This window comes from Camelina sativa, chromosome 7, assembly GCF_000633955.1.
Source record: "Camelina sativa cultivar DH55 chromosome 7, Cs, whole genome shotgun sequence".
Lineage (NCBI taxonomy): Eukaryota > Viridiplantae > Streptophyta > Magnoliopsida > Brassicales > Brassicaceae > Camelina > Camelina sativa.
This window is the reverse complement of record NC_025691.1, coordinates 9,676,622-9,704,589: the sequence shown is the minus strand read 5'-3', so window position 1 is coordinate 9,704,589 and position 27,968 is coordinate 9,676,622. Positions and strand designations below refer to the sequence as shown.

General features: G+C 36.1%; 2 protein-coding genes across 2 annotated transcripts; one reads left to right on the top strand and one right to left on the bottom strand.

The window, feature by feature from the left end:
- On the bottom strand, window positions 7,102–9,314 carry LOC104704479. The gene is made up of 3 exons (XM_010420561.2): window positions 8,701–9,314; window positions 8,195–8,310; window positions 7,102–8,099 (listed from the first exon to the last, which is right to left on the bottom strand). The coding sequence occupies exons 1-3, from the start codon at window positions 9,087–9,089 to the stop codon at window positions 7,102–7,104; spliced, it is 1,503 nt and encodes a 500-aa protein (XP_010418863.1). The 5' UTR covers window positions 9,090–9,314.
- On the top strand, window positions 12,801–17,077 carry LOC104700825 (inositol-pentakisphosphate 2-kinase-like). The gene is made up of 9 exons (XM_010416418.1): window positions 12,801–12,864; window positions 13,902–14,062; window positions 14,988–15,092; window positions 15,213–15,425; window positions 15,534–15,681; window positions 15,791–15,834; window positions 15,944–16,054; window positions 16,129–16,734; window positions 16,834–17,077. The coding sequence occupies exons 3-9, from the start codon at window positions 14,988–14,990 to the stop codon at window positions 16,951–16,953; spliced, it is 1,347 nt and encodes a 448-aa protein (XP_010414720.1). The 5' UTR covers window positions 12,801–12,864; window positions 13,902–14,062; the 3' UTR covers window positions 16,954–17,077.

Genomic DNA, 27,968 nt, shown 5'->3' with positions numbered 1-27,968 from the left:
GATCATGTCTCTGGGCATCAGAGAACATTGCTGATTGAGCTTTTTTGCTTTTGGATTGGACGACTTCCATATATAATAGCTATTATCAGAGCGCTGAGTTTCGACCTAATTATTGTGGTACTCATCAACCGCCTGGCATCCTTTCTCGGTGAAGGTAACATCTAAATCCTTGTCACTCAGCTGACTGATGCTAATCAGATTGGCTTTTACACCATCAACAAGCTAAACAAATTCCATAGTGGACAGATCTTTACAACGAGATACACCTTTGCCACTGATTTTACCTTCATCTTCATCTCCAAAAGTGACCATGTCAGCTAAGCCTTCCTTGATTCACAACCATGTGTATTTAACAACCACTATCAAAGAACCAGTGTTTCAACACAACAGTCTGTTGATCATCAACAGTGTGCGCAACATACCAGCTCACGTCACGCCTCTTGATGTTTACTCGCCTGTATCTTCAAACATCTTTGTGACACTCCTTCAGATGCGTGAGTGGTATAGTACAATCCAGACACTTGAAATAGGCAGCTTTGTGGAGGCTCTGGCTTGCATAGTAACAACGACATGTTCTTTTGTTCAGATCTTCGACACTTCACGGTTTTGCCCTAGCTTCTGTTCTTGTCCTCTTCTTTCAACCTTGTGGAACTTCTTTTGGCGTATGAGTTGACTTACACGATTCTTAAATTTGTAACAATCAACCTTAATATGACCAGTCACACCACAATACCAACAACCATGCAGTTTCCCTCTCAGGTTGTTTACAACAGTCATCTGTTTAGTCTTCTGCAGGTTGAACTCAGACACTCGTTTGACAGCATCACCTTTGTTTTGCAGCCTTCTGACCATATACAGACCCGTTCACTACACTCATGTCACCACTTGAGTTTCCTCCATGGTTGCTCATATCACAGTTTGAAATCATAGTACCTTTGTGACTGATCAACCGCTTGTCCAGATCCTTTCTTCCTTTACTCAGCCTCTTGTTATTCTTTAGCTGATCCTCAAGACATTGTCTCAACAAGGATGAAATGACTTTCTCCTCAGACAACAATTTCTCAAGCGTGAAGACTCTATAAAGCAGCTCTTCCTTCTCAGGCGTCCACAGCTTACAAGGCTTTATTACAGTTTCTCCTCTCATGTTCGTAAGTGTTGTAAGTGACCATCCATCTTCAACAGTGAACCAGGCTTCCATATCACAACTCTGAATCATCTGTCTGATTTATGCTTTCCAATCATCATAATGCTCAGCGTCAAGCATCAGCTGATTGTTCTCATCAATGAGCTGTTGTGGATTCTCCATACATCGTCTCAAGATCTCACCTGTTGAAAAGATAAAAAAAATTCTTTTATCAGGCATCTGCTCTGATACCAATTGTAAAGGTATAGAGAAACACAACACACTGATTCACACTTGGAACGCGCCAAGCCAATGCTTTTCTATTCAATCTTATCAACAAAATTTATCTTTGATACAATTTTGTCTCGGCCCTTACTTAACCTATTCTACCCAATAGGATTGATCCCGACTAAGAATGAATCTAAGTGTGTTTAGAAACAAGTTCCAGCCGTGATGAATGCATTAGCAAACTTTGAAAACCAAATATGAGGCGCTTGTTTAAGAGCATAGCATTATTACAAAGTTCATCTTGCATCGCTTCTTTGTAACTCCGAGGTACATGACCAGCAAGCACTCCTGTGTGAAAAGCTTTATGACCGTAGAGAATAAAAATAGCATATTAACAAAAATTTAATTTTAAAATTTGTTTCAAGGTATATCACGGATTATAATCTAGACATATATACATATATATATATATATATATATATATATATATATATACGTATCTTATGTGTTGCACATGTGTTTCTTATGGCATCGCTAACCCTACCTTATTTTAGACTCAAAACTTTATTATAGAGCAATATTTGTTCTATTTCTATTCTATATTTTACTTTTTTAGAAAAAAATGATAGGATTGCTCTATATATAGAGCAACTCTATTCTCACCTCTATTTTTTTATACTAACTCTATTTTAGAGTTGAAAATAGAGTAATACATTGGAAAAAAACAATGCTATATTTTAGAATTACTCTATTTTAGAGAAAAAAATAAAAATATACATCGGAAATAGACATATTAACCCATTTTGTTTTTCTGGTTGTACTGTTTAATTGGATCAATAAGATTTCAAATGTAACGGAGTCCTTTCATCATGTTTACCTGTTTATTATGGGTTTTAAACTTTTAATGAAAAGGTTGACCACTAAAAAAGAGGGGGTAAATTAACTATTGAAAGGAGTTTGTGTATAATAAACTTATACACAATTTACCAAGAAAAGAAAAACTAATATTGTGCGTGTGAGAAGGGTAAAAACAAAACCATGGGCCCACGAAATTTATATACGAATCATTAAAGTGTCTTTTACGAGCCAATATTTTCCGTGAAATGTACAAACGTAGTCGTCGAGGAAGGTTAATATTTTCCGTGAATTGTGACTAGAGAATAATATGATGTTACATGTAATTGATAAGGGCAACCTCAATAGGGGATATATTTTTAGGGTTCTTATAATTTTGAATTAATATAAGATGTACTTTTAGTTAAATAAGAATTTTGGGAAGCATAATTATAAATTTTCCCTTTAATGGTGGGTTTTTATTTTGAGTCTCTTAATTTGATTTTTTTTTTTGAAAATAAAGGAATTAAAGTAAAATATGAAATTTTTGCATATTAAGATATATGTTTATAAAATTATTGCATTTCATAAAATTTTGAACATTGAAAACATTAAAACATAATAAATAGAAGTACAAAGTGAAAAAAAAGGGAAAATGATTAATTGTATCATCCAAATTTCGCCCAAATATTCTTAACCAAATCATCTTGCAACTGTTTATGTTTTTCTTGATCACGAACACTCAAACGAATGTTCATCATAGTGGAGACACATGAAGGTCTGGTTGTTGGTAAGTTGGAGTCCACTTCTGAAGTGCGATTGGACTCTATGTGTGTGAATTCAGATGCATTAAACTGAGTGTACCTATCTCGTTCGTCTTCTACTATCATATTGTGCAATATGATACATGTTCTCATTATATTTCCAATTTTTACCTTATCTCAAAGAAGAGCCGGATTTTAGACTATGGCAAATCGAGCCTACAAAACTCCAAAAGCACGCTCGACATCTTTACGTACAGCTTCTTGATGTGAAGCAAAGAAAGACTCTTTTGGAGTTTGTGGCAGTGGAATAGATTGGATAAAAGAAGACCATTTTGGATAAATACCATCCGTGAGATAGTAAACAACCTTGCATTGGTGTCCGTTGACATAGTATTTAACTTTCGGAGCTCGACCGTTTAAAATATCATCAAACACGGGAGAGCGGTCAAGAATATTTATATCGTTTAATGTACCTGGAGGTCCGAAAAAGCATGCCAGATCCAGAGATCTTGTGAAGCTACAGCCTCTAAAACGATTGTTGGCTTGCCAGAACCACGTGTATATTGACTTTTCCATGCGGTTGGACAATTCTTCCACTCCCAATGCATACAATCGATGCTTCCTATCATCCCTGGAAATCCGCGTACCTCTCCAATATCGAGTAGTCGTTGAAGATCTTCTGGTGTCGGTCTTCGTAAGTACTCATCTCCGAAACAATTTATGATTGCTTGAACAAAATGCTCCAAGCATGAGTACGCCGTGGTTTCAGCAATTCGGAGGTATTCGTCAACCGCATCAGCAGCTGAACCATATGCCATCATACGAATTGCTGATGTACACTTATGTAGTGTTGAAAGCCCCAACCTTCCTGTAGCATCTCTACGTTGTTAAAAGAATGTAATTTGATTTCCGAGTCGCTCAACGATTCGCATGAACAAGGGCTTCTTCATTCTAAAACGGCGTCGGAAAATACGAGGAGGGTAGATCGCATCTTCACTAAAGTAATCGTTCCACAAGTGGGCGTGGCCAACTTCACGGTTTCTTTCAATGAAAGTTCGCGGCTTCTTTGGTTTGGGTGGTTGTTGATGTTGAACAGGTGGAGTAAGAAGAGATTGCCAAACTTGATTGGAAATTTGGTCACAAACTTGATTTAAGCATTCATCAATGTTGTCATCAAAATTATTATGAGAAGAAGATGTTATTTTAGGAGAAAAGTTAAAGAAATGATAGTAAGTGTTTGATAAGATAGAGAGTGTTTGATAGGTTTGAGAATTGGTGAGTGTTTCATAAGTCTATCTCTTCGTTTTATAGACTTGCAGGGTCAAAAATATGTGGTGTTCAATCGTAACAAAGTTTGTGGTATGGTGAGATAAAAACAAAACATGTACTTGTGTGTAACTTGGGGTGTGTCACAAAAAAAACAGAAGAGGTGTATTTCTGAAGATGTGGGTGGTAAAAACTTGTGGTGTGTGTCACAAAAAAACAAAAAAAGTGTACTTGTTACAAAATATATGGGGTAAAAACTTGTGGGGTGTGTCACAAAAAAACAAAACATGTACTTGTTACAAAAATTTAAATTACAAAAAAAGGGAGATTGTTGTGTGTGGAGCCTCTTGTGTGGAGATTGTTGTGTGTGGTCAATGTGGTTTACAAGCATGTGGGTTGTCCTTTATCCTGAAACCGTAAACACAAGAGTACATAAGTAAGAAGAGATTACATAAGAGAACAAACTTAGTTAAATTCGATTACACATTTCATAGAACAAACCGATTACACATTTCATAGAATTAACGCCGATTACATAAGAGAACAAACTAAAAGCGAGTAGATAAGTAAAACCAAATAAGGAACCTAATACAAGACTTCAAGATTACATAAGACCGAGTACATGCTAACCAACAAAGTCACAACCATCAAAGAAACCGATTACAATGAAGTGATTCAAACAACTATTTAAACACCAAACCGAATCAAATTGATGACAACATGTCATCAATAAGTTTGTCCTTTAAAGCTTTTTCTGATTCAGTATGTGAATCTTTTTTTGCAATGAGATTTTCAAGCAGCACATGCTTACTATGCTTCTCTTTCATTGCAAACTCCATCTCTTTCAAAGCAAAATCTTTTTGCTTCATCTCATACATCCTCGGAACCTCTTGCATCTCAAAATCCAAACAAGCTTTCGGATCTCCCTCAACATCCACTTGTGTGTTGTTGTTCTTCTTGGCCTTTCTCTTTGCAGCCTTAACACCAGGAGGACGGGTCATCATTGGTTCAGCCTCAACATCCACCAGTTGGGAACTTGAAGGATCTACAGAACCATCCACCCGTGTCCTTTTCACCCTAGTCCCTTTAGAAGATGTGGACAAGCACCACTTTTGATCATATCTAAGCTCTCGCCAAGCATGCTCGAAGGTGAATTTCTTGTTGTTATCATTGAAGTATATCTGGTTTGCTAGCTTCATAACGTCATCTTCATTCTGCCCACTTGTTTTCTCCCTTGTTGCAGCCTCATAGCAACCTACGAACTTTCACACAGTGTCGTTGATCTTACCCCACCGCTGCTTACAATGACTGGACTCTCTCTTTGGTCAGCCTACAACATTCAGATAATCTGCGATTAATCCGCTATCCTTCCCAGAAGGCTCCACGTCTTTGCTCGTTTGAAGTTATAGGATCCTTGCTCGTGTTCAGCCATGCCCTGACAAGCATCAGATCATCTGCTGGTAACCATGTATGCCTTGCTCTGCGGTTACCAACAGGGGATGCAGCTGCAGGTGGAGCATCAGAACATTAACTCTCATATGGAGAGTCAACAAGCATGTGGGTTTCATGCTGACTTTGTAGCAAGTCGAAGAAGCTGGTATCCATAGTCTACTTATTCGTGTGTGTTAGAAGGAGAAGGAAGGGTTAATGTTGTGTGATTTGTGATAAAGGCTTAATGTTGTGTGTTTTGTATTTTACTATCAACTAAACCTTTTATTTATACAATGTTCACCACTAGTTTACTTTTAAAACAAGTGGGTTTAGGTGTTCAAATTTAAGTTTTTACCTAAACTACAACAACCACACATTTATCACATTATAACAACCAACAAACCCTACACCATCAAACAATAAGTCTGATGTAGAAGCATTCATCAATGACTGACTCGACAAGTAACTCCCTAAACAAGTACTAACCGTATTTATCACAACCACTTCCTCAAAGCAATCATCAATGACTGACTCGACTCTTACCTAAACTAACACCAAATTAATTAAGAAAGAAGAGGATCATATATAAAACAAAACATATACAAATTTAAAATAAGTTTAAAGAGCTCAAACTGACCTGCTTTAATGGCATCGACAACAGCTTCCTCAGGTGACTTTGTGTATCCTTGGTACTCAAAAATGGTTGCTACCTGTGTTTTAAATGGCGAGAGGCGAGGTGAGGCGACAAATGGTAGGTTTGGCGCCCTGCGCCTAGGTGAGATTCGCCCCACGCCTTTGGTGTATGAGGCGCAACTGCAAAAAACAGACATAAGGTTAGTCATAAATAATCGATTCCTTACCATGTAAGCACAACCTGAGTCTAAAACCAATAGCTTATCATTTGAAATTGAAACATAGAGAAAGATTTGAAAACAAAGAAAAAGCCAATCATGAGTCTGAAACAGAGAAATGAAAACAAAGTAGAAGCAAATCCAACGAAAGTTTAAAACTTAAACACAAAGCCTAAAAATCCATCTCATCATCATCAAACTCGTCATCTTCGACATAGATTTCAGTATCATCACCTCCTCCTATGAAATCTTCTTCAGCTTCATCCTCATCATCTTCATCAATCAAAGTCATCAGAGTTAGAGATGTCCTTTCAGCCCTTGGAGTTGGAGTGGAGGTTGATATTGCATTCTTCCCTTTCTCAGCTCTTGAAGACTTTGCCGATCCTGATGCTTTTTTGCCTCTAGTATTGTAGTTAGGTTCATTAGCCCCAGATGCTGTGCTTACTGCCTCCCATGTTAAATCACCATCTTCATACACTAGATCATTAAACTCATCAGCTGACTGCTCATCCATTCTTCCTACCAACCATTCATTAGACTCATCAATATCTTGTAGGATGATGGGATCAATGGTGTCTTTCCTGTTGTAGCGGCGTTGTAAAGCTCAATTGTATTTAACAAACACCATGTCATTCAAACGTTGTTGACCCAATCGATTTCTTTTCTTAGTATGGAGATGCTGAAACATGCTCCAGTTTCTCTCACAGCCTGTCGCACTACAAGTGAGACTAAGAATCCTTATGGCAAAGTCTCTAAGTGTTGGTGTAGAGCCTCCGTAAGAAGACCACCACTCAGATGGTGATTTTGTTGTCCTTTGTCTTATTGCCATTGGAATCCCAAACAGTCCAGAAGCATTTTTAAACTGCACAAGCTCGTCGGTTATCTTGTCTTGAGTTGAAAGTGAAGGAACTAACCTTTCAATGGTGCTGTAGAAACCTTTTTCCACCTCTTCACAATGCACCCCAGACTCTTTGTTGTAATGAAATTCTGGATTCAAATAGTAGCCAACAGCATGCAAAGGATGATGGAGTTGACAATCCCATCGCTTATCAATTATCGCAAATGCATCTTTGTACTCTTCTTCTCTCCCATTGAAGGTCCTAGCAATGGCCTCTTTAGCTCTATCCATTGCTTCATAGATGTACCCCATAGCTGGTTTTCTCTCTCCGTCAACCAACCGAAGCACTTTAACTAGAGGTCCTGTCAACTTGAGTGCATACAACACATGGTGCCAGAAGCTGTTTTGCATAATGAACTTCTTCACGTTCCTTGCTCCTAAGTCCTTTGACCACTTGGAATCATTATTTTCTTGGGAAGTTACAAAATTCCTCAAGTTTTTCCTCTGCTTGTGATACTGCGACAATGTGATGAATGATGTAGCAAACCTAGTAACTGCCGGTCTATGTAAATTTCCTTGAGTGAATTTCCTCATCATATTCACAATAGAAGTGTGACTATAGATGTAGCCATTCATGTAGATGCAGTTCTTGATTGCAGTCTTCACCATAGGAATTTTTCCTATATCCTCCAACATGAGATCGATGCAGTGGGCTTCACAAGGAAGCCAATATAGATGTGGTTGATTCGCCATTAGTAATTGGCCTGCAAAGTAAGAAAATACAAATCAGTACAGGACTCAGCCACAATCAAGAAAAAAAAACAAAACTTTATAAAGCCTAAAGATATAACAAACTCACTAGCTTTTATATAGTTTGATGCGTTATCAGTTATCACTTGGACAACATTAGATTCTCCAACTTCTTCCATCATACGATCAAGATGATCAAACAGCAAATGAGCATCTTTCACAACTATTGATACATCAACTGATTTGAGGAAGACTGATCCCTTTGGCGAATTAACCAGAAAGTTGACAATGTCCTTTTGTACAACTGAATCACGCCATCCGTCAGACATGATTGAACAACCTTTACTTGACCATTCTGTTTTGTGCTCCACCAACTGCTTCTCTGTTTCTTTTACTTCTTTCTTCAGAAAAGGAACACGCAGCTCGTACATGGTTGGTGGCTTAAAGCCAGAACCATATTGACCAACTAACTCAAGTGAAGATTTGAAACTGTCATAGTTAACCGCATTAAAAGGAAGGCCTGCATCATAAAACCACCTTGCAATCTCTGCACATGCTCTGTCCCTAAGTTCTTTATCAGATTTTCCAAAAACTTATTTTCTGTCTTTTCTTCCTTTTAAGACATCAGGAGGAGTTGGACATACATACTTGTCCATTGGACCCTTACGTTTATTTGAAGGCGATGGCTTACTAGTCTGACCTTCATCTTCATCTTCCTCATACTCATCGTATAAATTGGGTGGTAGTGGCATCATTTGAGTAGTGGCTTTAGCTTCTGCCTTCTTAAGCATGAAACTTCTGACTTCTTCCTTTATATGATCGGAAACCATAGTGCAGGCAGTAACATTTTTATAACCACCAACAATGTGCTGTTTTGCACGTTGTACTCCACCGCTTGTGATTTTTTTACAATAGTTACACACCCAACTACCAGGTTTGGAAGAAACAGGAGTTGCATGTTTCCTAGCTGGATCTTGTTCCTTAGTAGGAACTGAATCGGACATGATGAGTTGATGAAGAAGAGTTGGGAGATTAGAGAGTAGAGACTTAGATCAGAGAGGAAAAACTATCGTGAAACTACGAAGCTAATAGTGAAGTTTGACTTTATATGCAAAAAAAGTTTAGGGCTTCTAGCAATAAATTCACGGCAATCAACAAAATCATTCTAGAAACATTTTAAGTAAGCAAATATTGAGAAAATATTGAGAAGATATTGAGGTTTAACCATATATTACCTCCTACTATTGCAGGCGCTAAGCGAGATGAGGCGGGCTCCATGGCAAGGCGACCCAAAGTGAGCGCCTTTGGTCTACCGCCTGGCCTCATCTACTAGAGGCGCTACACCNTGAGTTGCATGTTTCCTAGCTGGATCTTTTTCCTTAGTAGGAACTGAATCGGACATGATGAGTTGATGAAGAAGAGTTGGGAGATTAGAGAGTAGAGACTTAGATCAGAGAGGAAAAACTATCGTGAAACTATGAAGCTAATAGTGAAGTTTGACTTTATATGCAAAAAAAGTTTAGGGCTTCTAGCAATAAATTCACGCCAATCAACAAAATCATTCTAGAAACATTTTAAGTAAGCAAATATTGAGAAAATATTGAGGTTTAACCATATATTACCTCCTACTATTGCAGGCGCTAAGCGAGATGAGGCGGGCTCCATGGCAAGGCATCCCGAAGCGAGCGCCTTTGGTCTACCGCCTGGCCTCATCTACTAGAGGCGCTACACCCTTATAATCACCTCGCCTCTCGCCCAGGCGCGCCTAGGCGACGCTTTTTTAGACACAGGTTGCCACAACATCACACTCGTTAGTAACCACTTGTACCCTTCTTCAATCCTCCATATTGCCCCTGTCTCCTTATTTTTCTCCACAACCTGCCAATGTCTAGATCAGATCTTGTTCATTGACATTACGAAGACGACATCCGGTGCATCGTTCATAACAAAATTTTGTGCTAGAACAAGTAAAAGTAAGACAATATCTTACCATAACCATCCATATATCTGGTTCAGGCTCATAGAAAACATGGGAATGTCTTTCTGCTTCTATAACCTCACAAGCTGCCTCCGGAGAGAAAATTCTGCATTTGTAGTCACAACAAGCCTCAAAAGATGAACAAGATTCACACAGACTATTTATTAAGGAGCTTGATCTATCAACCATTTTTATCGAAAAAGATCATAAATGCAACCAAATCTCGAACACCAGAAATGAGAAAAAAAACTAGTAAAAGGGAAGAATGAGCAGCAACTAACCTAGTAAAAGTAATAAGACCTTCACTGAGCCCTATAACTGACAACTGCGTGGATAAGTGTAACTCAGCAGGATAAAAAAACAAAATCTTGTCTAGCTCTTGTCCTTCGGTTTGACCTCTCCGCACATCAAACACGCAATGTCGAAGGCTTTCATCACCAGATCTCATGGACACCATTTTCCGGTAGCTTCTACGAGCTCATTAACACCCTGCCTAACATAAAAATGCAAGAAACGATTCAGAACCCAAGCAATGTTAAAACCGGTTGTTTCTAATATGTACATTGGTGACTGAACTCACGACACTCAAACCTAAAGCAATGTTCCTAATAGGAAGACCGAAGAACCACTTCTACCCTTATGTCTTATACAAAGAAAGCAGTAGCAGAGAAAGCTCAGAACTTTCAATGTTTGCGAACGCAAACATTGATGTAATACTAAAAGAATCTTACATGTGGCTCAAAATCAACAGACAGTAATATGTTTCAAATTGCAGAAACCTTCATAGACTTCAAAAACAAGAGCATGACTTTAAATATCATACCTATTTCAAATTGCAGAAACCTTCATAGACTTCAAGAACAGAGTCAAAACTCTTAACAAGAGAGATAAGCGAAGAGTTGTCTGCTCGATCAACGATCTCTACAAAAGAGAGAGAGAGAGAGAGAGAGTAAACACGAAAACCCATTTCCATATATCGTAGCTTTATTACGTTAACATGCCAAGATGAAAAAAACACACTTCTCATTCATACTTTTTGTAGAAACAAACTTCTAATTAATCATGCCCAAATTAAAAACATACTTATCAATCTACCCAATGAGAGAAGACATAGTAGAAGATATATCGATCAAGAACACAATCAGAACCATCAAACAACCATCAAAGAACCCTAATTTGCGAACACAAACCCAAACAACCCTAATCCGTATAACTAATCGCGAGTTCATACTGTTAAACTTATAATCTTACCTTCCGATTCCAATTGCTTCAATCTCATCCGAATCAATTGACTCCAAAATCAAATCTATCTCAATCCTTCGTCAATTTTGGACTTCCATCGAGAGAGAAAGAGAGAGACAGAGAGATGAAAGAAAGAAAGGAATATTCGACCGTAAAAAAAAAATCTTTCTTCTATTATTCTCTTTCGCTAACGAAAAATTGACACGTATGCTCTCTTATGTTTTTTATTTATTTCTCTCATTTACTGTTTTGCTTCTTTTCAACTAAAACCCCTCTTAAAACCCCCATTGGGAATGACTTAAGGAAGGTTTATATATACTTTAAAAAGTTTTAGTGCTACAGTTATTCATCTTTTATACAGGCAAATTCAGATTTGGATGAATTTAATTTGGTCTTATTTATATGACTTTAAATCATAATAAAATAAACTTTTTAGGTGGTATGTGTGACACTCTAGTTTGTGGAAAGAGGTGGTGCCAACAAAGAATTTGCGATCTATTAGTGGGTGAATTGTAACATCCCGATTTGCGGAGATGTTTAAAAGAATTGATTTAACCACCTATGTCACCAAAATGCAATTATCTTTTCGGTCAAGAGTCCTGAAAGTACTTTAGAGTTAAGCGTGCTTGAGCTGGAGTAATTTCAGAATGGGTGTCCTTCCAGAAATTGATTGTCGGAATTGTGTGAGTGAAAAAAAAATCATGTGCTGATTTGTAGGGACACATTAAACAAGTTTTTAAAATCTCCCAGACGTAGTAAACCGGCTGTCAGATATGAATGGATCCACGGGCCAAGAATGGACGTGGGGCCCATAGACTATGAGTGGATCCATGGGCCAAGAATGGACATGGAGCGTTACTGCCATGAATAATATTAAGGCAACATATAACAATCCGTTTTTAAAAACTTGAATCTGTTATGAATTTTTGAATGTACTTTTAATAATATTATGTATGATATGAAATGATGATTCAAAGCAGTTAAAAAAAAAATAAAGAAGAATAATAATTTTAAAACTTAACAAAATTTACAAAATATCTATAAAAGTAATTGTGAAACATTGTATGAATATTTTAAATTGAATAATTAATGTTAAAAAAAATTGTATTCGGTTATATGGATAGTTTTTTTTTTCTTTTGGACAAATAATTGTTTTGATACATGAACATATAATTATATCTCTATTTCATATATCCTCTTATTGTACTAACCTATTTTGCCTTATAAATAATCCCTTTTAATTACTGACATTCTTATAATTGAAGGATGTCTAAACTTCTTTTCTGTACACTTTCTCAATCGGTCTTTGGATATTTGTTGAACATTGAACCCTGAGAGCCGGCATTCTTGGAGTTACGTTAAAAAGTAATTTGTCGTTTTTAGAAGATCAATCACATGGAGTCTTGAACCCTGAAGCAAAACGTTTAGTAAGGTGTGATTCTCATTCTTCCACTATATAAGTCCTCAAAACTCAAAAGCATATACATATGTATCTCTTCTTCCTAAAGGTCCAGGAGTAGGAAAGTTTCTCGGCGCCATTTAAGAGTCAAATTAAAGAGGTTAGTCGTTTTCTTTTATTGTTGCTATAGATGATCTTACATTTTCTCTCTACCTAACGTTTGATTCTTGACATTATTGTTGCTATTTCAAGAGAAACACAAACTGATGAAAAAAATATATGAAGTTAGTTAGTATCAAATGTATATTAAGTTGTATATTAAGAAAGAAACTGCGTTACAGCGCATGGCATACTTTGAATTTAGTGATACATGCCGTGTTTTAAAAATTCCCGCCTAGTACCGATTCCGCCCCATAAAATCGTTAGGCCTACCCTCTCCGTCTCGATTAATGACTAATCTCCGTCTAGCATTGATTATCCGATTATACCGTTTAATCCGATAAATTCCCGTCTAATTTAGTATATACCAATTATTTTTGGAGCCAAATATAAATCAAAGATATATATTTTTGTTATTTAGACATTTAAATTAAGAGTTTATGATGTTTTACAATAACTAATGTAAAAACTTTTAATTAAAATCATAATTTTTTTCTTAAAATTACGTATCTATGTGTTTACCGTAATGTTAAAGATAATACTATAACTTTATATTTTATTTGATATTTTTCTTTTCACATAAACATAATTATACATATATTTAGTACTATATATTTTTAATTTGCTATTAATTTAATAAAATAACCCTAAAACTAGTCCCCGATTAATCCTCGTTTAATCTCCAATTTTTTCATTAGGCGCTAAACCCACCCCGACCGCCCGACTAACGTTTATCTTGCAATTAATAATGCAATCAATATTTTTTTCATCTTGCAATTAATAATATTTATTTATAAAGGAAGTCTTTATTTTATGACAGTCGTCGTCTCGTCGAGGACTACTGGCTTTTGGTTTCATCATTTTAAAATAGGAATATGATTTTGTAAAGCTAGTCATTATTTTTCCCGAAATGTATCATAGACAAGTTCCGTGAAATTAAGGCTGCTATTAAAGATAATATAAAAACCGTAGTTGTTGCTCTAGGAGCCTTCCGAGTAGTTGTTGTAACATAATTTTATTATAATTCGGATTACTTAGGAATTAATAAAAAAAATTACGATGACTCCAAAAGTCCGAAGCAGAGACTTAGTTATTTAGGTGTGAACTTCCCCCAAGAGCAGTCCTCAAAACGCATTGCATCTCTCTTCTTCCTAAACGTCGGCTAGAGAAGAGTTTTTGGCACCATCAAGATCCAAAAGGTTAGTGTCATTTTGTTTTTTTTTTGTTTATTTGTTTTGTTTTCTTTTAATTCGTAACAAATTTCTTTGTTTAGGTGAACTACATCTCTATTTTTTCTCTCAAGCTTTTCAGTCAGATATGGAGCATTGCTACTTTTTGACTCTCTGCTCTATAAAACTTTTTTTTTTCTAATGAAATTTATTCAACCCAAAAAAATCCTTTGTACAATGACTATAATCTTATGCTAAAAGTTCAGAATGTTTAAAGAGTAGAAAAAAAAATTGGTTGTGATTTCCTTGAGACTTGAAAGTCTGTTCCAGAAGACATGAGTGTAGTATAGGAGGCGAACTATATAAATCTACAATAATGAAACTGTTAACGATAATATAGATTTTTAAATGAATATTTTTTCATCTAACAACTCACATTAAATTTTATATTGTTCAATGTGAATTCCTATCACTGAAAACATATTTTATACCTATGTAATGTGTGAGTAAAAAAAAAAAAGTGTGAGTAAAACATATTTTATACACAAGAGCAATGTATATGTCACATATATAAAACTCGTCATCGCCAATTTTAAGATTTAATCAAATATGAAAGTCTAATATATATTAAAGTTCGTTGGTTCGAGTGACATTTGGAAGGGGACCATACAAAATGTCCTGGCCTCCCACCCTGAAAAATATACCTTCAATTGTTTGTCACGAGTACGTATAGCCTTATTCTTTCATACTACTTAGAAACTATTAGGGGAGTCTCTTTATCAAGTTTTTTTTTTTTTTTTTAAACTAATCGAGTTACATTCGCGATAATTTCTTAATCGTTCTTATAAGTGAGCTACACAGCTTGTTTACAATTTGATCATTGCTCAAAAGATACGTAGTGAATGTTATGTAAAATATGTTTTTTGTTAACCTGTGTTGGTGTGTTTGTATTCAGATGGAGGAAATTGTTTTGGAACCAAAAGATGCAGTTAATTGGTCATATAGAGGCGAAGGAGCTATTAATTTGGTTCTCTCCTACACTGGATCCTCTCCCACTTTCGTTAGTCTTCTCTTTGAATATTTTTCTAGTTAATCCCAAAGATTATTATATGTTGCCTTATTGTTATCGTTTTTGGAATTAGGAGGAAATATAAAACATTTATATGGTATATATGTGCAGTTGGGAAAGGTGATGAGGATAAAGAAAGAGCTAAAGAAAGAGAATGAAAATGGAGGAGACACAAGTGGAAATGGTCTTACCAGTCTCGAAAATATTATCTGGGGAGGGATAATTAAGGATCTTGTATCTTGCGAAAACAAGGATATGGTGGACTATTTGTTTGTCAAACATGTCATGAGACCTTTATTGGGTCACAAACATGTTAATGCTGGAGTATGTTGTTTCCCTTTTCATAATCATTGTAACGGTTACAAGAATCTGGAAGTTGCATTTGGGATATTTTAAAGGGTTTTGAGTCTTGATGATTTGGGAATGTTGCAGATTCGTCGTCTTGTAGCAACGGAGTTTCTTGAGTCTATTGAGAAAATGGTGAGATCTCAGCATATTTCTCGGCGAGATAATGCATCTAGTGTGGATACTAACCGCACTTCTGTGCTTCTCATGGATGATTTGACACGTTTTTCCCACGGTAAATCAAATTTGTGTACTCAACTATTAATGATGTGAGCTTGTATGTTGTTTTTTGGTTTATAAGATACATGTCTCCCGAGTTAATGATCTCCTATATATGCTTTCAGGTCATGTTGAGGATCATGTACCGTGTATAACTGTTGAAATAAAGGTGTTCATTATTATTACTTAGCCTGTCTTGAATTTCTTTCATTTTGGCTAGCTATATACTTTATTGCTTAATTTTTTTTTACTGATATGTATTCACTCTGATGAAATAGCCCAAATGTGGATTTCTTCCATCTTCAAGTTTCATATCGGAAGAAAATCTTATTAAGAAGAGTATACCACTTTTCGAAATGTACCAAGTTCGGAAGCTTAAGGAAAACGAGGTACTCTTTCTTCTACATCCCATAATAAATCCACAATCCAAATCTGAAGCTAACAGATTAGAGCCATGTCACAGATATTAGAAATCAGTGAATATGATAGCTTAGATCTTTTCTCTGGATCCAAAGATAGAATACACAAGGCAATAAAAGCACTCTACGCGACTCCTCAGACAAATTTCCGTGTGTTCTTGAACGGTTCTCTGGTTTTTGGAAGCTTCCGTGGTAGCAAATGCATATCAACCTCGAAGGATGAATTAGCTTTTGAGCATATACTCAAAGGTATCATCAAAACCGAAGATGATATTGTACGTGCAAATAGTTTCATAGAGCTTGTTGCAGAAACTGTTTACGCATCTGGAGCTCTAGATCAGCTTCTAGAGGTTCAAAAGCTTGACAAATATAACATCGAGGCAGTGATTCACGCGTACTATGACTTAATTGACCATCCATGTAAAGCGTGCCAAGAGTTGGAAAAGAGTAAATTGTCACATCAATTTGGTGCCATGCATGCAATGCCACAAGATGAAAAAGTAAATATTTTGAAGAATTATCTAATATCTTCTACTGCAACGGATTGTAGTGTAATGGTAAGTATTAGATCAAGAGAGACCGGTCTTTCAAGTTCCTCATCCCACGGTAATGTTCATCTTGAATCAACAAAGCAAGATTTTGAGTACAAGGTACTTGTTTTTTTAAATTACTTTCCCGGTACTAAATCTTCTCTTTTGTTGAATTGTTTCTCTTACAATGAAACTGAGGCCGGTCTACGTCGTGGGCAGGTACACTTCATTGATCTTGACATGAGACCTTTGAATAGGATGGAATCCTATTATGAATCGGACAAGAAGATCATGAAATCATACCTCGAGATGCTGAAGACGAAAGGAGATCAACCTTGATGCTTCTAGAACTACAAGCTGAGAAGCATATTCCAAATAAGTATTTCATGTTTCACTTAAAGTAACAGTTTGATTTCCAACTATTTTCACTTGTATCAATTCATAAGGCTCTCTTTACTTGCTATATATATGTTTGCAACAAATCTCATACCTGCTCAAAAAGTCTCATACTGCACCATGATTCAGTGGGTTTCATCAATCTGTGTAAGGTTGTTTTACATTAGTTAAATGTATTCTTTATCTTAAAGAACCATGAAAAGCAAACCACACAATAACAAATTCACTTCGCACTTAAGACTCTAACTGTGCAAAAGAAATTTAGTCTACCATTAATAATAGTTAACAGCTGATCCAGAGTTTTAAATAAATGGCTAGTCATTACTCATTACGGTTTTTGCATGCCCGGTGCCACCTACAATTAGATATTCGACATAGTCTAAGATAAGAGATCTTAGTTGGCTTAAAATATGTCATCCCAAGTCTCACATCAACTGAATATGGCATCAAGTTGATACTAAAACTTAGATCACAAAGCGAGTGAGCGAACCGTTCTTCTGAGATAGAACAATCAAGTACGAAGCTTCCATGATCTGGTAATTTCTCTACAATCCTACTATGAATCACTGCATTCATTTTCTCAGAGACAACCTGATGGAACCCGGGTCTTGGCCGTACCGCGGTACGATCCAGTACTTTGGTACCATCGTCTAGCAGCTCGCGTAGGAGCATGGAACTTGGTGCGGAACATCAATATGGTATAAGCGAGGCCTAAGGATCATCAAGGGGAGCAAGGCAAGAGCATATAGTAAGCGTCCGAAGGATATCTATCCGACAAGCCAAGCTCCAACCTTACACCAATGGCTCATGGCTAGCATCACCAATGAAGAGCCTTGGGTGCGACCAACTTTGGGAAGCTTGATTTGTGTGTCTTCACCATCACGCTAGCGTGAAGACACCCCTAAGTCATTAGAAGGAGTTGTACTCTTTTTCCTACTTCGGGTTTGTCCCAATGGGTTTACCGAAGGGGTTTTAACGAGACATCGATCTCTAGTGCGTCTCCACTTCGTCCCCACTTGGCTCATGGCGCGGAAATATTCATTGACGTTCTAGGGGCCAAGGAAGTGAAAGTCCTATCAGCCACGTCCCACCAATGACGTGGCGATCCTATCTCCTTCCTTCCTTTCTTTTATTTCCTTGAACTTTTCTTATGACCGTTGGATTGGTCTTTGTTTTGAATTGCTTTTGCTTTTGCTTTTAGGGACATGTGTGTTCCTTAGTTAGTGGCCACGTGCCTAGGGTTTAGTGTCTCCCTTATGTAAGCCTTCCCTATATAAAGGCATAAACCCTCATTTGTAAAGGCAGACTTGAATAAGAATTATTTTCCCAAAGATTGGATCTTTGTTTTTTGTCTCCCTCCTCTCTTCCGCTCAAGTCCGGGACTTGGCTCTAGAGAAACCCTAGAAGGTTCAAGAACCGGGTTCAAGACCTTCTAGTCCGACCGTATCACGGGCCGTGCCATCTCCCGTGTGTCGTCGACTTAATCCACCGTCCGTTCATCCGCTGCGTCCGTCCGACCGTCCGAATCACCGTCCGTCCGTCTGTACGCAGCTTCCTTTTCCATCCGCCTCCTACCTAGAGCCGAACGAGTCGAGTATCACCTCGTGAATCTTTGTTCCATCCTCGTCCTACCGATCATCCATCCATTTATCCGCCACGTCCGTATGTCCGACCGTTTGTATCTTCCGTCTATCCGTCCGCCGCGTCCGACCATCCGTCCATACGTCCGTGTGTCACGTCCGCGAGTCCGAGGTCACATCACAACCACTTTCTCTTTCCTCTCTTTTCTCCTCTATGGGGGCTGGTTCAAGAGAATCGTTCTGACATTCTTGGTAAGCATTGCTCCTTCTTCAGGGCTCAAACCATTTGACACCATTCTCTTCACATACCGCTTTATTGGTGGTGAAAGCTCTACTGCCTCTAGTAAAGGCAATTCAATCATTATGTTATCCATCATTGCCTTGCTAGCTTCTTCTATCTCTTGCTTGGACCTCCAGGCATCAACTGCTTTAGCCACTGAGATGCTACCCCAACAAGAGAGTATGAGAATAGCTTGTAGTAGATGTAATCTTCCATAAGTCCATTACCCTTGATACTAGTAACAAGATCCTCAAAGTGCTCAATGGGTTCCAAAGGCTTCTCATGTGGCAGGTTCGAGAAAGTTCTCTGCCCAACCAAGGTGAATTACGCAGGCTTCAACTCATAGCCAATCCTTGGGACTAGAGGACGAACAATGGTAGAGCGGTTCTCATAAACCAAATTAGCTCTGTTGAAGTCCGCAATAGTCCTGATCAACTTCTGGTTGTGGTCCAATCGTCCCTGAACGTTTGCTGATTGTTGCTATTCATTGTGGATCGAGGTTGAGTCGATCGATGCAAGCTTGACGTTAATCGAAGCACTGTGCATTCTGGCCAAAATTGACAATTTCTTCAGGAATCATGTTTACTTCTTCATTACGTTTCTGGCCTTCCTTGTTACGCATATGACCCTCTTGATCCCTTAAAACTCCACTTTCATCAACTCTTAGGATAATAGTCTTAACCATTTTTGCTGACTTAGCTGCTTTTCTGTTCTCACACTCTAATTGTCCCAACTTTTGGTTTGTAAGCTTCACTACTGGACCATATTTATTATTCTGGGTGCTAGGCTTAGGAAGCATACACCTGAAAAAAAAGAAAAAAAAGCGCGTTAGTAAAATAAAAATAAAAATTTAGACAAAATTAAAGACGTTAATTTAGACAAATTTTGGCGTGTTAGTCCTCGGCGACCGATGATGTGTCTGTATTTTATCGGTTTTAACCATAGTTTTTAGGTTTATTTTGAGTCTTTTATTGAGTCAAAGTGTGCTTTTAGAGTCTTTTTAGTCTTTTATGAGTTTGTACAGGTTCTAAGTTACTTTGTGTAACAACCCTTCCCACAGGAAAAGCTGTCACCAATTGATCTTTGGATGAGTAGTTCCATTCCACGGTGAGGGGTTAGGATCGATGCCCTGCAGGGCCAGCTTATGGTCCATGGGGGCAAGTTAGCGGTGGGCTAGTGGGGTCACGGGACAGGTTGTCACACTTTGGAAGGAAACTGAGTGTTTTGGGGATGAAACAAGCATCTAGAACCATTTTGGTGAAGACTGATCGGACTAGCAAGCAGATGGAGCAAACACAGAAAAAACATCCTGGATCGGCTGATCCACATTCATGATCGACCAATCCCATACTCGAAGCAACTTTTCCTTTTTCGTTTTAAACCAAATTTTAGGGTTTTATTTTAGTATTTAAGCACGAGGCTCGACCTCTAGAAAGACAATTTTTATTCTACGCAGCTTTTGAGTACTTGTAAGCTTTGGGTGAAGATCTCTTATCCTTTCTAACCTATTGGAGAAGAATTCTGAACCCTTCTATTTTCTCTTTGCAATTCTATTATGGTTTCTACATCTTTGATTTGCTGTTCTTTTACTTCTATGTCTGAGTAGTCTTACTATTAGGTTTCGGGTTTCAAAAGGGGTTTATAATTCTCTAAACTTAGGTTGTTAGATTGGGGATCGATTTTATTGTTCTTCATCTATTGTTGTTCTTAATACTTAAGCTAGACTGACCTAGATTAAGATCTTAGGTTCAATTCATCGTGGCACCGAAAGTGTTGTTGAGTTACTTGAAAGAAACATAGGTGAGCAAGGTGGACCTTAGCCAACAGAAGTTGATGTTGAGGCACCTTGTGAACAAATCAAACTTGAACTTTAATGCTTGCTTGTTTAGCTAGATTCAAACAGAAGTTTAGGTTCTAGTTATTTCTTTGCATAGTTAGCTAACACTACGGAAGTAGGTTTGCTTTATAATTGAGAGTTTAGTTCAAGAACGGTGTTTAATGCTTTCCCAATCTATCATCTAAATTTGTGGTTGTATTCCCTAACTGATTCTCTTCGCCCAATATATACTTTTTGATTTAAAACAACTTATTTACTTTTCGTTTTTGATTAGTTACTTAATTAATAAACTTCCTCTTTTGTCTTAGCTATATTTGGTCTACATAATTTCATAGTGCATTGTTTGGTCTCTGTGGATTCGATCCTGAAGTGTTACGACGACACCACTAGATCGTGGTTGAGTGCACATTAGGTTTTAAATTGACCTGTTGATTAATTTGGCGCCGTTGCCGGGGAGCAAAACGTTGCCTTTGAAATTTTAGAATTGAGTATAGTCTAAGATTGTTTTTTTTTGTTTTACTAATTATTATTATTTTCTCTTTTTTGTAGATTAAAAAAAAAATGAAAAATGTTTTTGGGGCCATGGATTACGATGACTGGCCACAGGAAGAGGAGACCATATTTGATGAAGACATTCTAGATGAGCCTTATGTGGAGCCACCGTTTGATGAGAGTGTTCTTACACCGGATCAAAAAGTTAAGTTGGATGAGCTTTACATGGAGCATCCAACAACGACAAGGAGGAACTTAGCAGCAATGATCCGGTTGAATCTCATCTTACATCGAGCAGTACTTGAAGGGAGAAAGCCCACTTTCATAGAAATTAGGGAAGCTCATGCTTGCGAAAAGGTAATATATTGGGTTCCACCAAGTCAAATAAAAGGTACATGCGTTTCCACCCTTGAAATTCATGTTTTTGAGGATATTCACATGCCATGCATTGAAGAGGTGACTTCTAGTTTGGATACTCCATTGCTCATTGATGAATGCTATGATTTGATATGTGAGTCTCAACATCTAGACATTTTAAGAGCAGAAAAACTTGCTAGGGATTATCATGAAATATGTTTTGATAATCTCGAGTTTGAGTTTTCAATGCTTGATGTATCTAGCTCTATCCTGAAGAATCTTACCTAGGGTGTGTTCTTGATATTGATACAATTGTGCATGAAACAAAGGACCCTAAGGTTGATTATATGAATGAGGATATTGTGTTTTATGAAATTAATGGTGATAAAGTTGATTATTTTGTGAAAACCTCATTTGAACCTGAAATTGACTTTATTTTTCCATTAAATGCATTTAATCCTCATGAGCATCCAACAATCAAGGATTATTTCAAAGTATATGCTACATTTGTAGTAAACATCCTTGATGTGTATTTTACTATTTTGCCATGAATAGTTGTGTGTTACTTGACACATATTGTTTATTGCACTAACGAGAAGGACTAAAGGTCCATTGGCTCAGCCTTTTGATACTCATGATTAACAATTTGTGTTGAGCGGTCAAGCTATAGACCTTAAACAAGTGCTTATGGGAGGCAACCCATGGGATTTGTGCTGGCTTACCCTTTTAATTTTTCTTTGTCTTAGGATTTTGGTTTTGTTTTAGGATTTATTACGGTGAAATCATGTCCAGTTTTAAGTGCTTTCAGGAATAGGTTCCAAACGCAGAAGATTCAAAATTTTGTAGTTGTTCTAGGAGCTTCAGATCGAACGATCCTCCTTACAGATCGGTCGATCCCGTTGGTTTGCTGCGGGTATCTCCAATTTCAATAATGTTGCAGATCAGTTGATCCCATCCCGAGACCGATCGATCCCACCCTTGCCAACACCACTCCGACACCAGCTGCGAAATCAACGGTTTTTGTTTCTTTTCCTATCTTTTTATTTTTCATGTTTTCTTATTTTCTTTGCCGGAGATGCTTTTTCCTTGGTTTTGCTTTCACACCGGGATGATGTGAAGTAAGTCCGGGGGAGGGATGTCTCCAAGTTACTAATGTTGTCTTCTTTGGTTGTTTTCTTTTGATTTTTTGTTTTATTTTGAGTCTATTTATCGAGTCAAAAATGTTGGGAAACTATGATCTTTTCTAGGAATCTTTTGCTTTGAACTAGCACTCTTATGATTGCTTTAGTACTTTTGATTTTTTGAATGAAGATTGGAAAGAACATGAGCAGAATCAACATGCCCCAAAAGACCCTCACCGACGAGAACATTAAGTTGATCCTGCGTTGTCTCTAGCTTTGAAAGGACTTAACCGGATTTAACTTCTTGCCTTGGGACTTGGTATACATCGAACAAGACTCCTCCCTTAAGCCTTACAAGACATGCATGTCCTTACAAAGTATGCTTCCCATCTCTCTTCCCTTCAATACTCAGGAAAAAAAACAAAAAAGAGAAAAGAAAAGAAGAAGAAGAGGATATAGGCAATAAAGAATTGAACCGAGGGTTATGCGTAAACCCGTGCATCCTTCGGAATTCATGGAAATCTGTCCCAAAGAAAAGAGCAAAGGATCCATAAAAAAAAATATAATGATACCCTAGAAAATTAGGGAAAAATCGATCTTTTGGAAGTGAGAAAAGAGAGAGGAAAGGAAGCATATGTAGGAAGTCTTGGGCATTAAAAGGTTGAAGGAGTCAATAATTTCAGTGATCGATATTCTCTCGGGAAGAGCACACATTTTCATTAATCTGATTTAGAGAGACAACAATGGGGATGATGAAGGTTCTTTAAGGTTGTGGAGTTCGGAGTAGGGAGTGTTGATCCTAATCATGGCAGAGTACAAAAATTAGTTCTTAATTTGATTTGATGAAAAGTGCAAAGAAGAGGGTCCCAAGGATATGTGAGTTTCCATTTTCAAACATTTTCTCTGTTCCTGAGTTTTTAACTGTTCTTGCTTGAGGACAAGCAAGGATTCAAGTCTAGGGGAATTGATGTGTCTATATTTTATCGGTTTTAACCATAGTTTTTAGGTTTCTTTTGAGTCTTTTATTGAGTCAAAGTGTGTCTTTTGTGTCTTTTTAGTCTTTTATGAGTTTGTACAGGTTCTAGGTTACTTTGGAAGTAAACTGAGTGTTTTGGGGATGAAAACAAGCATCTGGAGCCATTTTGGTGAAGACTGATCGAACTAGCAAGCAGATGGAGCAAAGACAAAAAAGCATCCTGGATCGGCTGATCCACATTCGGGATCGACCGATCCCGTACCCGAAGCAATTTTTCCTTTTTCGCTTTAAACCGACTTTTAGGGTTTTATTTTAGTATTTAAACACGAGGCTCGACCTCTAGAAAGACAATTTTTATTCTACGCAGCTTTTGAGTACTTGTAAGCTTTGGGAGAAGATCCCTTATCCTTTCTAACCTTTTGGAGAAGAATTCTGAACCCTTTCTATTTTCTCTTTGCAATTCTATTATGGTTTCTACATCTTTGATTTGTTGTTCTTTTACTTCTATGTCTGAGTAGTCTTACTATTAGGTTTCGGGTTTCAAAAGGGGTTTATAATTCTCTAAACTTAGGTTGTTAGATTGGGGATCGATTTTATTGTTCTTCATCTATTGTTGTTCTTAATACTTAAGCTAGACTGACCTAGATTAAGATCTTAGGTTCAATTCATCGTGGCACCGAAAGTGTTGTTGAGTTACTTAAAAGAAACATAGGTGAGCAAGGTGGACCTTAGTCAACGGAAGTTGAAGTTGAGGCACCTTGTGAACAAATCAAACTTGAACTTTAATGCTTGCTTGTTTAGCTAGATTCAAACGGAAGTTTAGGTTCTAGTTATTTCTTTGCATAGTTAGCTAACACTACGGAAGTAGGTTAGCTTTATAATTGAGATTTGAGTTCAAGAGCGGTGTCTAATGCTTTCCCAGTCTATCATCTAAATTTGTGGTTGTATCCCCTAACTGATTCCCTACGGCTAATATTTCCTTTTTGATTTAAAACAGCTTATTTACTTTCCGTTTTTGATTAGTTACTTAATTAATAAACTTCCGCTTTTGTCTTAGCTTTATTTGGTCTACATAATTTCATAGTGCATTGTTTGGTCTCTGTGGATTCGATCCTGAAGTGTTACGACGACACCACTAAATCGTGGTTGAGTGCACATTAGGTTTTAAATTGACTTGTTGATCAACCGCGCCAAAATTTGATATGCTCAAATTAATCCTATAGCTACTCTCTCAAATTAAGAGATCACTTTAGTACTTAGGAATTGAATCCACAAAGACATGAAAAACAAGAAAGATAATGAATCCAAATAATAAATCAATTTAACAATCCATTAAATCCCTAATGAGAAACCTTAAACTTAATAAGATATAGTCAGACATAATCAATGAAGAACACATTATAGACTGAATAAATTGCATTAAGAAATCAAAAGAAAAAGTAAAGGAGTTATGGATTTTCTCTAAAGGAGTCTTTATTCTTTTCTCCAAAAGCTCTTTAAAAATATCTCAGGATTTTGCAAAAGTAAAGCCTAGATCTAAACAATGACCTAAAAATCACATATATTGTAAAACATGACTTGGGCCTTAATTGCAATCAAACTAAAACTTCTGTGCCGAATTTGGAAATCTTCTGAACTTCAAAAACATAGAATTTTTAATCGCCGTCGGAATGACGTGTCGCTCGACACATGGTCTGCGTCGATCGATGCACTACACCAATTTTGCTCTTTGTTTTTTCAGCTTAACTTCTCTAGATGCTCCAAAGTACTCCAAAATCTACAAATAAGTCCAAGACGTACCTTAACCTACAAAAAACTCAAAATGACTCAAAAAACATCAAAAAGTCTCAATAAGTAAGACTTATATCATGGTTAAAAACACCATAAACCAAGATATATCAATGATGCATATCACTTCGTTTATCAAAAAAACCTTAATATTATGTAATACTAGATAAGGGCCCGCAAGATGTGCGGGTATTAAATTCGTTGAAGAGAATAAATCATAAACCCTAAACAATTTTAAAAAATATAAAAAAGAAATTTTATATCTTGAAGTAAATATATAAATAATTTTAGTTAATGAAAAAATCATATTAGTATTTACCGTCATACACTTACTTATATTTTTCTATTTTTAATATATTATAACAATTATTACAATAATCTAAAGTTAAATTATACCCCACCAATATCATATTTGTATTTACCTTCATACACTTATTTATATTTTTATATTTTATATATATTATAACAATTATTACAATAAGCTAAAGCTAAATTATACCGCACAAAAACTTTTGCCAAATACTCATAATTACAAATATTATTATTGTCAAATTTCAAAATCGTTTCACAACTTATTACAAAATATTTTACATGCAAAGAATTCATCAAATCAACATATAATATAGTAACCAAATACAATTTTATTGTATGTTTCACTATTAAAAATATGCTCTTAAACCTTAAATTATTTTATTGTTAAAGTATGCTCTTTATCACCACCTATAAAATGTCTTTTAAAAAAATTTTATGTTGCTTGGCATAATTATAGTTCTTATAATTACTAAAATTGTTTTGTGACATAATTTCTTTAAACATAAATTTTTTTTTACTCCAAAGATATTTTGGATGAACAACTGGTGAAAATTATCTACTTTATTACAATGATTTTATGACCAACCCAATCAAAGTTGAGAAATTGAAAGAAAGTTAATATAACATAATAAAAATTAAAATTTGAATATTATATATAAGAGAATTTGTTAGAAATTAGAAAATCCCCCTATATAGTAAGCCTTAGATAATTCAAATATACAAAATATAAAATTTATAAACAATCCAAAACATGATATATGTCATAATCACGTTAAAGATCGATGCATTATTTACTTCTCAGAAGTATCACATTGTACCAAAACTACTTATAACTATGACCTCATCTCAGATATTATCGAATTGTAAGTTCTCAACTTATTTTTACCAGAATCAGAAGTTCTCATATATTTTTCTATATACCTGGATAGAACCACATAAATCAGGTTTGAAACCAATTTCAAAGAAGGTTTACCGTTCCGATTTCCCAAATTACAAAATCGCTTCTTAATAACTCGGTCAAGCAGCTCTTGTTTCATTACCGGAATCATTGACATTATACAGAAGAGAAAACTCTAGAGTTTGACCAAATACATCAACCACCGACTAATCTTCAAAACTTATAATGCTACTAACTGTAGAATTACTTTTGCAACCTCCATCAATGTCTTCATCCTCGATTAATTTAGCGGGCTTTATATACTTTGATTCCATTTCATTGCATCTTATATCTTCCACTAAAAACCCCCCCCCCAAAATAAATAAAAACCCAAAATAGGTCAGCAAAACTATATCAGAAAAAAATTCAAAGATTAAAGTTTTTGATATAAACATGTAAATTTTATGTATAATGTTATTTTCTTAATTCTTTTGACATAACTTATGTTATTTTTTAAAATTTATTATTCACTATTTCTCGATTAATAATAATATACATGCTTAATGATTATTTTTTTGTTTATACATTTAAAAATCTAATTGACAAAACATATATAATATAATAGCGTACAATGGAAAACATATTAGTTTTGTCAATTTTTTTTTTTGATTTAGGAAATTTTTTTTTTAGATATAAAAATGTAAATTTTATTTAGATTTAATGTTCTAATCTTAATTAACTATTTAAAAAAATAATTTTTTTTTGACACATGTCAACATCTCATCGGTATACAAGACACATCATAATTCTGTTAACGAGTAATTTTGAAAATCCAACTTTATATAATAAGATTTCTTCTCTCAAACAATAAACATAACGAGCTACTTATAAAATAATCGGGATGGACACATAATTCTTTATTTAGATGATAGTAAGTACAATCTAAGGATTGACAATTTTATGTTTCAGTCGAATCTGACGTGGTTATTATCTGCCAATACCCAATAGCAAATTAATAATCTCCTTGGATTGAGTGTATTAAATTATTAATACGGCTCATAGGATAAAATATGGGAATCTCTACGTTTAAATCTAAAAGCTAGGTTTCCCATGATAGCAGCAAATATGCTTCAAAAATCATATTTACATGACATCACCTACATCATAAGTTCTAATCTAGTGGATATTTTGATTCAGTTTGATTGCTTTTTAAAAAAATGTGTAATCTTCAATGCAATAATTCTTTTGGGTTCTGATTTGGCCAGAAAAATAGATATGACCTCCTTATAAGATAGTGACGTGCAGGGCAAGAATTTTGTAGCAACGGTGGAATAATAA